The sequence below is a fragment of the Mesoplodon densirostris genome, chromosome 6, assembly GCF_025265405.1.
Source record: "Mesoplodon densirostris isolate mMesDen1 chromosome 6, mMesDen1 primary haplotype, whole genome shotgun sequence".
In the NCBI taxonomy this organism is placed as follows: Eukaryota; Metazoa; Chordata; class Mammalia; order Artiodactyla; family Ziphiidae; genus Mesoplodon; species Mesoplodon densirostris.
Window position 1 is genome coordinate 42801243 of NC_082666.1, and position 15766 is coordinate 42817008.

At 36.0% G+C, this 15766-nt stretch overlaps 1 protein-coding gene across 6 annotated transcripts in view; it reads left to right on the forward strand.

The window, feature by feature from the left end:
• The window catches only part of AGTPBP1 (ATP/GTP binding carboxypeptidase 1), a 186626-nt gene that overhangs the window by 72778 nt on the left and 98082 nt on the right, over positions 1-15766 (forward strand). For 5 of the 6 annotated variants that reach the window (XM_060101661.1, XM_060101662.1, XM_060101666.1 and 2 more), the window contains 2 exons: positions 8836-8933; positions 13895-14011. In XM_060101661.1, the coding sequence (XP_059957644.1) occupies positions 8836-8933; positions 13895-14011 (215 nt within the window). The remainder of the gene's footprint in view (positions 1-8835; positions 8934-13894; positions 14012-15766) is intronic. The other variant, XM_060101663.1, reaches the window with a different exon arrangement.

Sequence of the window (15766 nt, forward strand, 5' to 3'; positions counted from 1 at the left end):
GAACAAGCAAATCAGTTTCAGTAATAAGATATCTAAAAGGATAAAATACTCCCATTAAAAAAAAAAAAGAGACTCTCAGGTTGGGTTGAAAACAAAATCTAAGTAGCTGGTACATCCTGGAAACTCTTAAAACAGCAAGACTGAAAGCTTAAAATAAACAGATTGGCAACTGTGTATCTGTTTTTCTCAGCTCAAGAAAGGTGAGGAAGACATTATTACTACCCCACAAAATATAAAAACAGAACAAAATGTTTAAAGCAAGATATCAAAGATGATTTTATGCAAGCTAGATAATAACAAGTGTGCCAAGCACTAGAACAAAGGTAGATAAAGCTCTAATTATTTGGATAATATGGAGAAATTGATAGAAACACAGCATTAGTGGGTGATTTTAATATACCTCTAAGTTCTTGGCAAGTTAAATAGAGGAGATCCAGTCAATCTAAGTGGATGCTAAAGATAGCTCTTGTTAATACATTTGAAAATATGATTGAGATGGACAATATTTTAGGGAAATATAAATAACTAAAATTGACTTAAATAGTAGCAAACCCACAATTGAATATGCAATCAAGTTGCCTTCAGTGAAGACACCAAACAACAATGACTTTATAGATTAGTTCTTTCAACTTTCAAGAAATTTTCCTATGCTTTATTTTCCAGAGCATAGAAAAAAAAGAAAAGTTTAGAAGCTAGTATGTTGCTGAAATCAAAACCTGGTAAGAATAACCTGAAACAACTTACAGATCATTGTCACTCATGAAAATAAATATAAAAATCTAAAATACTAGCATATTGAATTGAGCTGCATTTTCAGATATAGGACACTTTGACAAAGTAAGGGTTATTTTAGAAAGTAAGTTTATCGTAATATTAAGACTTTAATTAAAATTTATCAGTAGGTCAAAGCACGAAAACCAATGATTATCTTAATAAATGCCATGAAGAATTTTGATAAAAATCATTATTAGTTCCAGATAAAATTTCTTAAGGAATATTTTCCCTGCTAACTGAGTATTATCTAATTCAAATCAGCAACCAACATCACAAATAGTTATGAAGTGTTAGAAGAAGCCTTTCTTAACCATTATTAGTTAACATTGTTTTGAAAACTCTGGCCAAATCAGTAAGACAGGGAAAGGAAAGGTATTAATTATTAAAAGAATGAGATAAAGTTATATCAGTGTCTGCAGAGGATGTTATTGCTCATGTGGAAAATCCAAGCAAATCAAGTATAAAATGTATCTTAGACCAGATAAAAGTTCAATGAAGTCCTGTTTACAAGATAGATGAATAAAATTCACTAGTTTTCCTTCGTGTGCGCACGCGTGTGTATGTATATGTATGTATCAACAAAAAACAGTAACAGAAAACACAAAGGGAAAGATCACATTTATAGGAGCAATAGGATGAACAAAATAAACCCCTTGGAATATACTTTCCAAAACATTATGGAAAGTGCTGACTTGTACCTTTTAATTGTTATATCATACGGATATAGTATAATTTATCTAACTAGTTTCCTATTGATAGCCATTTAAGTTTTTTCCTATGTTTTTGTTTTCACTATAAATGAGCCAAGGACATTTTGAAAACTAACAACAAGGATGATTTATATTCCCTGATTTTAATTGTGAGATTAAGTTATAATAATTGATATTTATTGGTGATGGTACAAGAATAAATCATTGGAATAGAAAAGAAGGTCTCAGACGCCCTAAGCTATATGACATTTCACATCTGGAGTATGAAACCAAAGGAAAATACCTATAAAGGAAGAAATTTGACAGGTTTGCCTAAAAATTAAAAACATATTTTCTCTTTGATGCTGAACTGCATTTTCCCTTCTCCCTATCCAAGGAGTTGTCTTTCTTGTTTGCAATAGGCTTTTCTGAAATCAGTGCCTTCTTTTTTCCTAACAGTTCTTTTACCAAATGTCAGTTTTTCCTATGTTTATCCACGACTAACTGGCATTAGTACATTGACATAAATAGACCCAGTTACTATATGCAATATAAATACTTACTTTGTGTGGTCTATTTCTGAAAGAATTTAGAGCAATTTTGTAGCTCTGCTTGTTAGGATAGACTGAGCTGCTGTTACACAGCGACCCAGTACAGTACCACAGTCCTTCAAGCAACAATAGTAATAACAGACGTTTTTATAGCACATACTCTCTCTTTTTTAGAAATAAATAAATTTATTTATTTATTTATTGACTGTGCTGGGTCTTTGTTGCTGTGCGCAGGCTACTCCTTGTTGCAGTGCATGGGCTTCTCATTGTGGTGGCTTCTCTTATTGCGGAGCATGAGCTCTAGGCGCATGGGCTCAGTAGTTGTGGCACACGGGCTTAGTTGCTCCATGGCATGTGGGATCTTCCCGGACCAGGGATTGAACCCATGTCCCCTGCATTGGCAGGCGGATTCTTAACTACTGCGCCACCAGGGAAGTCCCATATAGCACATACTCTTTGCCTGGCACGTTATATATATTAACTCCTTTAAGTCTCCCAAGAACAGTATGTGTGGGTATCTCCATTTTATAGATGAGGAAACTGAGACACAAATAACTTATGTAACTTGCTCAAGGTCAAGTAGTTAGTAACTCAAGGAGCCAGGATTTGAATTAGGTATTCTGTCTCCAGAGCCTATTTGCTACACTGCCATGAGATAGATTTTTTTTTTCTCTCACATACCCATCCAGAAGATGGGTAGGTGATCCTGGACAGTAAGCCTCTGTCCACCAGGTCATCAAAGGAAAAAGATTCTTTTTGTTTTCATCATCTCCTATGGTGGTTTCCTCATGTGCATGTGGAAAATGGTAATGGAAGAAAATGGAGAGGGCAATTTTCTTTTTAAAGGATGGGACCTGGAGTTTGTATTTACAACTTTGCCTCAAATACTGTTGGCCAAAAATTAGTCATATGGCTGTAACTACTGTGAAGGAGGCTGGCATCTATAACCTCTAGCTAAAACTCAGAGGTTCTGTTACTGAAATGAAGGAGAGGAGAACAAATACTTGGGTGGGAGGAATTTATAATCTTTGCTATAATAAATCACATTGGAAATGGAAGTATAAAAGAGTTTAAAGAAGGTTACATCAGCAAGATGGAGGGGTAGGAGGTCCCAACACTCGTCTCCCCTGCAAATGCAGCAAAAACAATAAATAACCAACTACAAACTGATGAAAATATTTCAGGGATAGCTCTGAACTTCAATGAAGAAGCATCAGAAACCATGCAGAACTCAAAACCTGAAGATGGCCACATAGAAAAGTACAGGAAGCATTTTAGCTCCATCACCCCATCCCCCAGTCCAGAGCAGCTTGGTACCAGAGAGTTCCCCTCAGTAGAATTTTACCCCATGGAGAAAAGGACAGCAGAAGAATCCTGGTGAGCCTTTTTGCTGTGGATGTTTATAGCCTTTGTTTCCGAGGCTTCCCAAGTCTTCACCAAAGTTGCTTTCAGCTGACGGAGCTGCCTGGAGTCCTGCCTCTTGCATTTGTTCCTTGGGGATGGAGCTCTTGCTGTGGGATCATATAGCTGCTGCATCTCCCCTCAGCTGGACTCACTACAGTGAGCCCCAGAGTTCCAGACCTCATTTTCATGAGAGATATGCACATTCTCGCACCTTAGACACCAATGCCACTGCCACAGCAAGTGTACCAGTGCCCAAGGACTCAGGCTTTATGGTGGTTCCACATGCACCTGATTGTAGGACCCTGGCTGGCTCTGTTACTGCTGTGAGATCCAGCATACCAGATCAGGTGCCAAGGGGGATCCCCTTAGCTAGAACTTCCTCGTATAGGCAGAAAAGAGGAGTACAAGAAGACCCTAGCAGCCTTTGCCCCTGAGGATCCCAATAGCCCTAGCCACCACTGCTACCTGAAGACCTCCATAGTATAGGCCACAGAAGACCCCTACAGTCAGTGCTGCTGTTGACCTCAACTGATGGAGCTGCATAAAGATGCCATCACTGTGCCTTCCCAGGAAGCAAAGTTGCTGCATGCTACCCAGCTGGTGCTCTTACAGTCACCTTCAGGTGAAAGTCTTTCCCTACCCAAGCCAGTCCAAAAAGGCTGGAAGAGTTGACTGCACCCTCAGATGTGCAGACATCAATACAAAACCTTCAGAAACCTGGAAAAGCAAGGAAACATGACACTGCCAAAGGAACACAGTAACTTTTCAGTAACTGAACTTAAAGAAATGGAGGTCTGTGAGTTATCTGAAAAAGAATTCAAAGTAAAGAAGCTCAGATACTTCAAGAGAAGACAGAAGCAATTCAGTGAACTTAGGAAAACAATACATGAACAAATTGAGAAGTTCAATGAAGAGAAAGAAATCATAAAAAGAACCAAATTCTGGACGTGAAGAATACAATGAATAATGCAATAGAGAACTTCAGTATCAGGCTCAATCAAGCAAAAGAAAGAATCTGTGAACTCGAAGACAGATCTCATGATATTATAAGGTCAGAGGAGAAAAAGAAATCAGAAAGAGAAAGAGTGAAGAAGGCCTATGTGAATAGTGGAACACGATTAAGTGAAACAGCATCTGTGTAATGGGAATCTCAGAAGAAGAAGAAGAGAGAAAGGGACAGAAAACTTATTTAAAGACATAGTGGCTGAAAACTTACCAAATCTGGTGAAGATATGGCTATGTAGGTGCACAAGCTCAGAGATCTGCAAATAGATTCATCCCTAAGAGATCTTCACCAAGACATTTTCATCAGGCTCTTAAGGCAAAGGGAGGATTTTGAAAGCAACTAGAGAAAAATCTTGTTACCTATCTGGTAATACTGATAAGCCTATTAGTAGATTTCTCAGCAGAAGCCTTACAGGCCAGGAGAGAGTGGGATGATATATTCAAATTGCTTGAAGAAAAAAACTGTCAATCAAAAACACTTTACCTGGGACTTCCTGGTGGTGCAGTGGTTAAGAATCCGCCTGCTAATGCAGGGGACACGGGTTCAAGCCCTGGTCTGGGAAGATCCCACATGCCGCGGAGCAACTAAGCCCGTGAGCCACAGCTACTGAGCCCACGTGCCACAACTGCTGAAGCCCGTGCACCTAGAGCCCATGCTCTGCAACAGGAGAAGCCACCACAATGAGAAGCCTGCTCACCGCAATGAAGAGTAGCCCCTGCTTGCTGCAACTAGAGAAAGCCCATGTGCAGCAATGGAGACCCAACACAGCCAAAAATAAATAAATTAATTTAAAAAACTTTACCCATCAAAGTTGTCCTTCAGAAATGAGAGATAAAGAGTTCAACAGAAAAACAAAAGCTGAATGCCCACTCTCACCATTTTTACTCAGCATAGTACTAGATATCCTAATTATAGCAATTAGGCTAGAAAAAAGAAAGAAAATACATCCAAGTCAGAAAGGAAGAAATGAAATCATCTCTGTTTGCAGATGACATTATCTTATATATAGAAAGCTGTAACATCTCCACCAAAAAACTGTTAGAACTAGTAAATGAATTCAGTAAAGGTACAGGACACAAAGTTAATATACAAACCATCAGTTGCGTTTCTACACACTAATAATGAACTATCTGAAAGAGAAATTAAGAAAGCAATCCCATTTACAATAGCATCAAAAACAATAAAGTACTTACAAATAAGTTTTACCAAGGAATTGAAAGACCTGTACACTGATCAATAAGACGTTGTTAAAAGTTATTGAAGACACACAAAAAAATTGAAAGATATCCTGTATTCTATAATTGGAAGAATTAATATGAAAATGTTCATGCTGACCAAAGTGATCTTCAGAATCAATGCAATCCCTATCAAAATTCCAGTGTCATTTTTCACAGAAATACAAAAACTATCCTAAAATTTGTATGGAACCACAAAAGACCCCAGATAGCCAAAGCAATCTTGAGAAAGAAGGAGAAAGCTGGAGGCATCACACCTCCTGATTTCAAGCTATTATGAAGCTATGGTAATCAAAATAGTATGGTACTCAAATAAAGCAGGGCACATAGACCAGTGAAACAGATTAGAGAGCCCAGTCATAAACCCAAACATATTATGGTCAACTAGTTTTTGATAAGGGTGTCAAGAACACACAATGGGGAAAGGACAGTCTCTAATAAATGGTAGTGGGAAAACTAGGTATCCACAAAAGAATGAAACTGGACCCCTGTCTTACACCATTCTCAAAAATTGACTTGAAATGGATAAAAGACTTTACATATAAGGCCTGAAACTATAAAACTCCTAGAAGAAAACTTAAGGGAAAAGATCCTTGACATTTGTCTTAGCAGTGATTTCTCGGGTAAGATAACAAAAGCACAGGCAACAGAAGCTAAAATAAATGAGTGGGACTACAACAAACTAAAAAGATTCTGCAGAGCAAAGGAGACAATATATTGAAAAGGCAACCTACAGAATGGGAAAAGATAATTGCAAACCATATATCTAATAAGGGTTTAATATCAAAAAAATACAAAGAACTCACATAGCCGAATAGTACAAAAGAAGTTCAATTAAAAATGGGCAAAGGACTTGAATAGACATTTTCCCAAAGAATTATGTACAAATGGCCAGTAGATAATGAAAAGGTGCCTTACATCAATAATCAGGGAAATGCAAACGAAAACCACAAAGAGATATTACCTCACACTTCTTAGAATGGCTATTATAAAAAAGAAGAGAGAGCAAATAGCGAGGATTTGGAGAAAATAGAACCCTTATACACTGTTGGTGGGAATGTAACATGGTACAGCTAATATGGAAAAGGACATGGAGATTCCTCAAAAAATTAAAAATAGAACTACCATACCAGCAAACCCACTCCTGGGTATATACCCAAAGGAATCAGTCATTATCTTAAAGAGATATCTGTATACCCATGTTTATTCCAGCATTATTTACAACAGCCAACATTTGTAAACAACCTTAATGTCTTTCCATGAATGAATGGATAAGGAAAAGTGATTCATATATATGATGTACATATATCATATATACATACAAATATTATTCAGCCAATTAAAAAAAGGAAATGCTGCCATTTTCAACAACATGGATACATGGATGAATCTGGTAGGCATTTATGCTAAGTGAAATGTGCAAGGCAGAGGAAGACAAATACTGTATGGTATCACTTATATGTGGAATCGTTGAATAAAAAAAAGAAAACCGATTTCATAGAAACAGAATAGAAAGTTGGATTCCAAGGGCTGGGAGAATGGTAAATGGGGTAATAAGGTCAAAGGGTATACATTTTCAGTTTTAAGAAGATTAAGTTCTGAGGATCTAATGTACAACATGGTGACTATAGTTAATAGTACGGCATTGTGTATTGAGTTTCTGAGAGTAAGTCTTAAGTATTCTCACCACATGCACACGCACACACACATACACAAAGTGTTAACAGTGTTAACCATGTGAGGTGATGGACGTGTTAATTATCTCCATCTTGATAATCATTTTACCATGATTTACCATTTTACCATATGTCATCACATTTTACACTTTCATTATATACATTTTACCATGATTTACCATTTTACCATATATCATCACATTTTACACTTTCAATATATACAGTTATATTGTCAATTATTCCTCAATAGAGTCAAAAAATAAAAACAAACTTTAGAAAAATGTCCTTTAAAAATATTCTCTACTTTGTTTTAGTGCACTCATTTGCTTACCTGAGTACTCTCAGAATACTCCTTTACTCTTCTTTCCTTGTGTCCCCCACCTCTATGGTCCTCATGTCCTTTTGCATTCTGTTTCCTGGGTTTTTCTCTAATGCATATTCATTCTTCATCCCCATTACTGCTATATTGGTCCAGACAGTTATTGTCTTTTCCTCTGTTAATTGGTCCCCCTCCATATATATGCTCCCTTTCTCATACCTGCCAGAGTGATCTTTTGAAAAATGTAAGTTAAATCACTCTCCTCTTTAAAATCCCCAGTGCTTATCTTCCATCGGATGACAATCTAAACTAATTGGCCAATCATACCCTTCATTTTCTCATTCTTATTTGCTTCTCCTAGTACTTTCTCAAGCATACAAGTTAAGTCACGATTAACTTATTTTCCAAATATATAATTTAAATTCTTTATTTTCACATTATCATTTCTTCTTCTTAAAAGCCACACTCACACACTCTTATGTTCACCCAGAAAGCTGCTATATTTTTCTCCAAGATACTGCTTAATTATTACCTGTTTTGTGAAGTGATCACTAATAACCTTGGCCCCAGGCAGTTTGCATTTATTATTCCATTCCCATGGCATTTTTAAGTATATGCCTTCATTAGTGTAGACCTTTTGTATTATAATTATTTTTTGCTCTTTCTCTCTTTAACTTCATAAGCTCCCTGAGGCAGGGACTATATTTACACATCTTTTAAAAAATTCCCTGCACACAACACGGTGCATGGTACATGGCAGTCAGTGAAAGAAATAAATGGGGAGTGAATTGTAAATGGATGAAAAGAGTTATTGAAATTTATCATAAACAGGAAGCGAGGTGTTTCATTCAGGCTGTTGCAACGTAAGACATTATTAATTTTTTAGAACTTGATAACATTAGTAAAAAAGCTCATACATTTTTAGAGTGCTTTTCCAAATTTTGAAGTACTTTCACTTCATCTCATAGGTTTTTCAACACCTGGAACAACCTTAGAGACATTTTTTATAAGGAAATTTCATTTACTTTTCCATTAGTGATTGAAATACCAGTGTTTTATATATATATATATATATATATATATATATATATATATATATATATATATAACATTCTACTTTTGGATGTGCATGTTATAGAATGCTTACCTCTGACCTACTTATAGCACATTTTGTATCACAGTGGATGACGTAGTAGATGAAAGTGATGACAACGATGATATTGATTTAGAAGCTGAAAATGAAACCGAAAATGAAGATGACCTAGATAAAAATTTTAAGGTTGGTATAAATTTCTGTGTTTAGTCAACTTTATAAATTGTATTCACAGGTGTAGGACAAAGATTGGGTAGATATGTATAGCTAACAGTAGATTAATTTGTTTTGTCCACATCATTTTATCATGGATGACTATGGACACTAAGCTATTGAAAGGAAAATAATGTTGCTTTGAATACATTAGTCTGAAAAGGGCCTTAAAAGAAGTTATTTTCACTGTCTCTGACAAGGAAGATTTTATCTAACCTTTCTGACTTAGATTTTAAAGTCTAAGGAAATCTAAGGTTGAAGGAAAGTGTTTTTTGAGGCTCTTAGGTGGCAACCCGTTTTGCTTTGTTAAGTGGTAGAGGGGGCCATTTTAGTATCTGCAGAAAAACATCTTAACTCCTATTTTTCAACTGTTTAGCTTAATGCCTTTTGGGGCACGGGGGTTCATTTGACTCTTGTCTGCTTGGGCCTTTTTGTTTTGAAATGCTACATCAAAGTTGGGGTACACTGAGTATTTGACTCTCTCTGGAAATAGAATCTAAGATACTGGAAGGAGATTTCTATCTTAACAGCAGATGTAGAACCAGTTTTATTATCACCAGATGTGATCACCAAGGCAAGCTTTGGCGAAATTGTCATGGTAGCCAGTCTAGACAACGTGATGGCATGCATCCTGGCCTCAAGAAGCTACAAAGACGAAAAACAGTGCAGGCTCTGGTGTTCAAGGCAAAAAATCTGGGGTAACTGTATTGGTGGTTCTGGACTTGATATGGTGAAAGAACTGGTAGGATCCAAGTTAGAAGAGTTTATATTCTGCATATAAAGTGTTCCTTAGATAACAGGAGGTATGTTAAAATCAACTGTTTGGATTCTTTGGGAAGTGAGTGTTTAGAGATAGTAAAATTTCCTAGATTAATATTAAGTTTATAATTTAAAGTTTTGTATTTCGATGGAAACCTTTCTTTTATGTATGTTTCCATGTGTATTAAAAACAAAGTATGTTGAGTATAATTTATTCTTCATGGCTCAGGGTCCTCATTAAAATTATCTGTTGTGGGCTTCCCTGGTGACGCTGTGGTTGAGAGTCCGCCTGTTGATTCAGGGGACACGGGTTCGTGTCCCGGTCCGGGAAGATCCCACATGCCGCGGAGCGGCTGGGCCCGTGAACCATGGCCGCTGAGCCTGTGCGTCCAGAGCCTGGGCTCTGCAACGGGAGAGGCCACAATAGTGAGAGCCCCGCGTACCGAAAAAAAAAAAAAAATCTGTTGTGACTGCTACAGATGTAAAGATGGAGATTGGCAGGGAAATAGAACTCAATAGGAATTTATAACAGTGATTCTAATTTTTCTGCTTGGAAATTGTCAGTGTGTATGCATGAATACATATTTAAAATTTTTTAAAAAATCGTATGGGGATAAGTTTTGTATATTATGTATCATGGTCATTTACCCCTAAATAAATTAGTGTATATTTCCTCTAAGGACAGTGATATAGTAATCTCTCAGTGTCCTAGGGGGAATTGGTTCCAGGACCCACCTCAGATACCAAAATCCACAGATGCTCAAGTTCCTTATATGAAATGATATAGTATTTGCATGTAACCTATACACATCCTCCCATATACTTTGTCATCTCTAGATTACTTATAATACCTAATACAATGTAAATGCTATGTAAATAGTTGTAAGTACAAAGTAAATGCTGTGTATATAGTTGCTGGCGTGCTGCAAATTCATGTTTTACTTGTTGGAGTTTTGTTTTTTTAATATTTTCAATCCATGGTTCGTTGAATCTGAGGAATGGGAACCTGTAGATACGGAGGACTGACTGTATTCTGTTACATAACCACAATACAATTACCAACTTAATACATTTATAGTGATATATCATTTTTATCTAATCTACCATCCACATTCCATTTTGTCAGCTGATCTAATAATCCCTTTTAAAAGATTTTTTTTTTCTTTCTCCAGTATAGGATCTAGCATCAGGTATTGCATTTAATTGTCATGTCTATTAAGTCTCCTTTAATTTAGAACATTTCCACATATTTCTTTGCCTTTTTTGACAGTCACATCTATAAAATATACAGTTATTGGCAGCATTATTCACTGGGGTATTCGAGATTGCTCACATTTTCCCCATTTTACCTTAACACAGCAGTTATAATAATAAGAAAAAATAATAGATTGAATTTATTGAACAGTTAATCCTGTGCTAGTCCATGCACTTTACATATACAGGCATACCTTGTTTTATTGCACTTCCCTTTATTGAGCTTAGCAGATACTGCGTTTTTAACAAATTGAAGAAGGTTTGTGGCAGCCCTGTGTGGAACAAGTCTGTTGGTGCCATTTTTCCAACAGCATTGGCTCACTTCATGTCTCTGTGTCACATTGGTAATTCTCACAATATTTCAAACTTTTTCATTATTAATATATTTGTTATGGTGATCTGTGATCAGTGATCTTTGATGTTACTATTGTAAGTGTTTAGCAATGAAGTATTTTTTAATTAAGGTATTTACATTGTTTTTTTAGACAATGTATTGAACACTTAATAGACCACAGTATAGTATAAACATAACTTTTGTATGTATTGGGAAAACAAAAATTCGTCTGACTCTCTTTATTGCGACATTTGCTTTATTGTGGTGGCCTGGAATTGAAGCTGAGATATTTCCGAGGTATGCCTGTAGTAACCATTAAGTCCTGATAGTAATCCTATAAGGTATGTGGTATTATTACCTCTGCTTTACAGGGCTGATAATTAGAAACCAAAGGTACAGAAAGGTTATCGGTGTAGCTGATAAGAGGTGGGACCAAGATGCAGAATAAAGCATTCCAGTGTGAATGTTTGCTTTCTTTACCACTCTGCTCTGCTAAATATTACTTTTTTTCAAGGGCTACAGAATTGTTGGCTCTTTGACACTGCTGAGCTGTGTTATCTTATTTTTCTTCTTTACCACTCTCTGCTTCTTACTCACGTTGTCTGTTACATTTGGACTTTCCTTAGTTTTTCCTTTTTATCTAAATCACATCACTTTTTTCATGCTTTAGGTGAACCTGCTACATTGTAGTGGGTATAATATCTGTGTTCTAATGTGACTGTAGTCATAGAGACTGTTTTTTCCTCACCATAGTGATTCAATTCTCTTTGCCCCAGATTTTTCAGAGTTTGGAGCATTTATAGAAACCTGGAGGTTCTGTTGTAGAAGAGTCGTCTCCAGATTGCCAGGACTTGTCAGTATATAAGCTTCAATGTATTCTTTTTTTTTCTCCTTAATTTTAGAAGAACTTTAAGGAGTAGTAGGAGGTTTATTTCTTCTGAGTGTGTCAGGAGCTCTTTATCTTTGTTTTTCCCCAAACCCAAACACAAAATTTCTTGCTATTGACCTCTCAAAGTATAGTTTTCTTTCCTCACTGTGCCTGTTTTACAGGAAAATTTTTTTTTTAATTTTTAAAATAGCTACTTTGTAAAGCTATATCTTCATAAAATAATAATGAATATTGAACTACTAGTATGTTTAGAGTAAGGAATACCTTTAAAAATTTTTTTATTATTTTGAAAGTATTATCTACTTTAATAGATGCTATCAAGAAAGTTACATTTTTTTGGTTCATCAATGTATAATTTAAGGATATATGAAATTATATATTCATGTAATAATAATTACACAATTATGATACAGTAATTAATATGATACACTTTAAATAAAACCAGTCTTTATTATTTATGGCAATGGGGAAAATCTTTTTATTGGCTAAAGAAATAATAGCTAAATTCCTGAATATGAAATATGAGAAATATATAGTATATTGTTCTTTTTAAAATTATGTGTTAATATGACAATATATAAATATAATCAGGTACATGTATATAAAGCATTTTAAGGATTGACACATAGAATGAATTTAAGTCTGAAAAATAAGTACTCTGATAGTAAGATAAATATAAAATTGAAGATGAATACCAATTGAAAATTAATAAGTGGTCTTATTATCTCTCTTTAGCCATCAGTGAAGGTAATGATGGATTTGTATTTGTGTAAGGCCAGAGTTGTTGAGGGTCCTAGAAAATAGCTTGGTAACTCACACTTGTCTTTCCATCATGATGTACATTAGCTCTTTGTACACACACAGATCAAGTTAATCCTGGATAAATATCCTATTCCTCCGAGGTCATATTTCTTTACATTTACCCTCTTTTTTTCCTGAAGGGACATGGAAATCATTTTTGGCTGTTGTTCCACTCCTCATTGTTTTTTTTCCCTGAAAAACAGAGTGAATGGTGGTAATGAGCTTTTCTAAGGGTGCGTGATAACCATTAGTCGCTCTTGAGGCAGTGCGTTATATTGACTAACAGTGTATTCTTTGAAATCACTGATTAGTGATTTCACATGCTGGCTCCTCTCTTTGCAAGCCACTTAACCTCTCTGTACCTCAGTTTCCTCTTTAATTAAATGGAGGTCCTGATACTATCTGCTTCATAGTATTCTTATGCAGATTAAATTAGATCATTATGTAAAATCCTTAGCATAGTCCGTCACATATTTTCATTGCTCTATAAAAGTTAGTTATTTTGATTATCACCACCACCATCATATACTTACGTTTTTCAATTTAGTTTACTGCCCTTTAATCTGAGCAAAACGATGGCAGTTGGGGAGATTGGGGGGGAACATAGTTTAGTTTCGATCTTGATGTTAGTTTTTCTATCTTGAGGAGCCTACATACCATGCTATGTTAGGATAATCTTTGATAAAAAGAAAACACAACATAACAATCAAAATAACAATAACACAACAATCAAAAAATGTAAGCAAATTTTAATTTACAATGAAATTAATACAACCTTTCTGCAGTGATTATTCTCTATGTACATGTAATTAATAATTTGGAAAGCTTTAATTCTGAAATGTATTTTGTAAGTTTTCATTTTTCTTAATTGGTGACATACCATTTTTATTATTTCAGAATGATGATATTGAAACAGATATTAACAAACTAAAACCCCAGCAAGAACCAGGACGAACAATAGAAGAACTTAAAATGTATGAACACCTTTTCCCTGAGCTCGTTGATGATTTTCAGGTATACAGAAAATTCAGCATCTTAACTAATTTTAAGAAAAAGTTCTTTTTTTCTTAGACCTATCATCACTGTTTTCACTTCTAAAAAATGAAAGTAGTGTTGCTTTTCTGAGTGACATTGGACAGTTATTTCAGCATTCTGAGCTACAAATTGCTGTCGGTAAAACGAGGGGACTAAGCCATTTAATTTTTGGACTAGCTTTTAAATATTTTAATCATTTTTGTTTATCAAGTTAATTGACATCGTTTTTTATTCTTTTTAAAAGTAATCTTTAAAATGGCATTTCAGAATCTTACGTTAAAGCCTTATTTTTATCAGTTGCTTTCAACTGAGGGGAGATGAGAGCTGAGAAAATGCTTAATTAAAAACATAGTCTAGGGCCTCCCTGGTGGCGCAGTGGTTAAGAGTCCGCCTGCCGATGCAGGGAATACGGGTTCGTGCCCCGGTCTGGGAGGATCCCATATGCCGCGGAGCGGCTGGGCCTGTGAGCCATGGCCGCTGGGCCTGCGCATCCGGAGCCTGTGCTCCGCAACGGGAGAGGCCACAACAGTGAGAGGCCCGCATACCGCAAAAAGAAAAAAAAAAAAAAAAAAAAAAAAAAAACATAGTCTATGCTCGTTGAATTGTTTTTCCTGATAGTCACCATATAAGCATGGAAGGTCGGGGAAAGAGGACAACTGGAAGTCTTTGAATCTAAGTTGCTTCATAAGGACAGTGACTTCTTGTTAACATTTCTTACCCTCATTTATTTACTAGAATATAGTATTCAGCTTGGATTGCACAGCAAGTAAAGCTGATTGAACTGATGGCTAGTAGTAAATATAGTTTCTTACGCTCACTCTGCTACTCACTTGTGGTGGGTTCTTGAGTAAGTCCCTGAAACTGCCCAGAATCTTAAACTGTAAAATAAAGGGTTTGAACTGATAATCTTAGATTTATTTAGCTCTTGCTGCAAACCGCCCCCCTTCCCCTCTCCCCGCTGCCCTGCCAAGTTTCACACACTTAATTCCTGGTTGCTCAAAGAAAAAGACTTAAATGTGAAGCTATATGTGAGAAATAAAAACAGAGAAATACTTGCTAGCTAATGTTTACATTTCACAGTTCTAATTATTCAGGTTTCTCTTTGGGAACTAATGAGCTTTTGGATGCAATAGAAGAAGCAGCAAGTTGCTCCCTCCCCCCCTCCCCCAGTGTCTTAGTACTCCCCATAGATTTGGGGTATGTTGGAAGGTACGTTGAAATCAGGGGTAGTAGAAAGAGGGCAGGAATGAAGGAGAGGTTATTTGTCAAAGAAAAAGAAGAAGACAAGAAGAGGCATTTGGGAAAGGATACAGGGTGATTTTCTTTCATGCCACCTACCGGAAGTATCTGGCTGCTCTTTTCACACTTTTGTGCCCAACTAAGAACCACTTTAAAATAAAACCCCAGAAATAACAAATACTGCCAATTTAAAGCAGAAAAAATATATTGTGGAAGGGGTTTGGGGAAGGAATTGATTATTCTGTGAAGAAATGACCTATTTTCTTCTCTATTTGTATACATATAAGAATTATATAATGTGAGTAAAAACTGTAGGAGTTTTGATGTGGGAATAGAGATGACTAGTTTTTTAATAGGTGTTAAGATCAGGATTTTGATTCTCATTATTTCACAAGCCAGTTCTTTTCTTGTAGACTATGTTGATGAGTACTTGTACGTTTGCCTATTAGTTCAACAACCAGAATAGGCCACCCGTGATGGTTTCCTGCTTGGCAC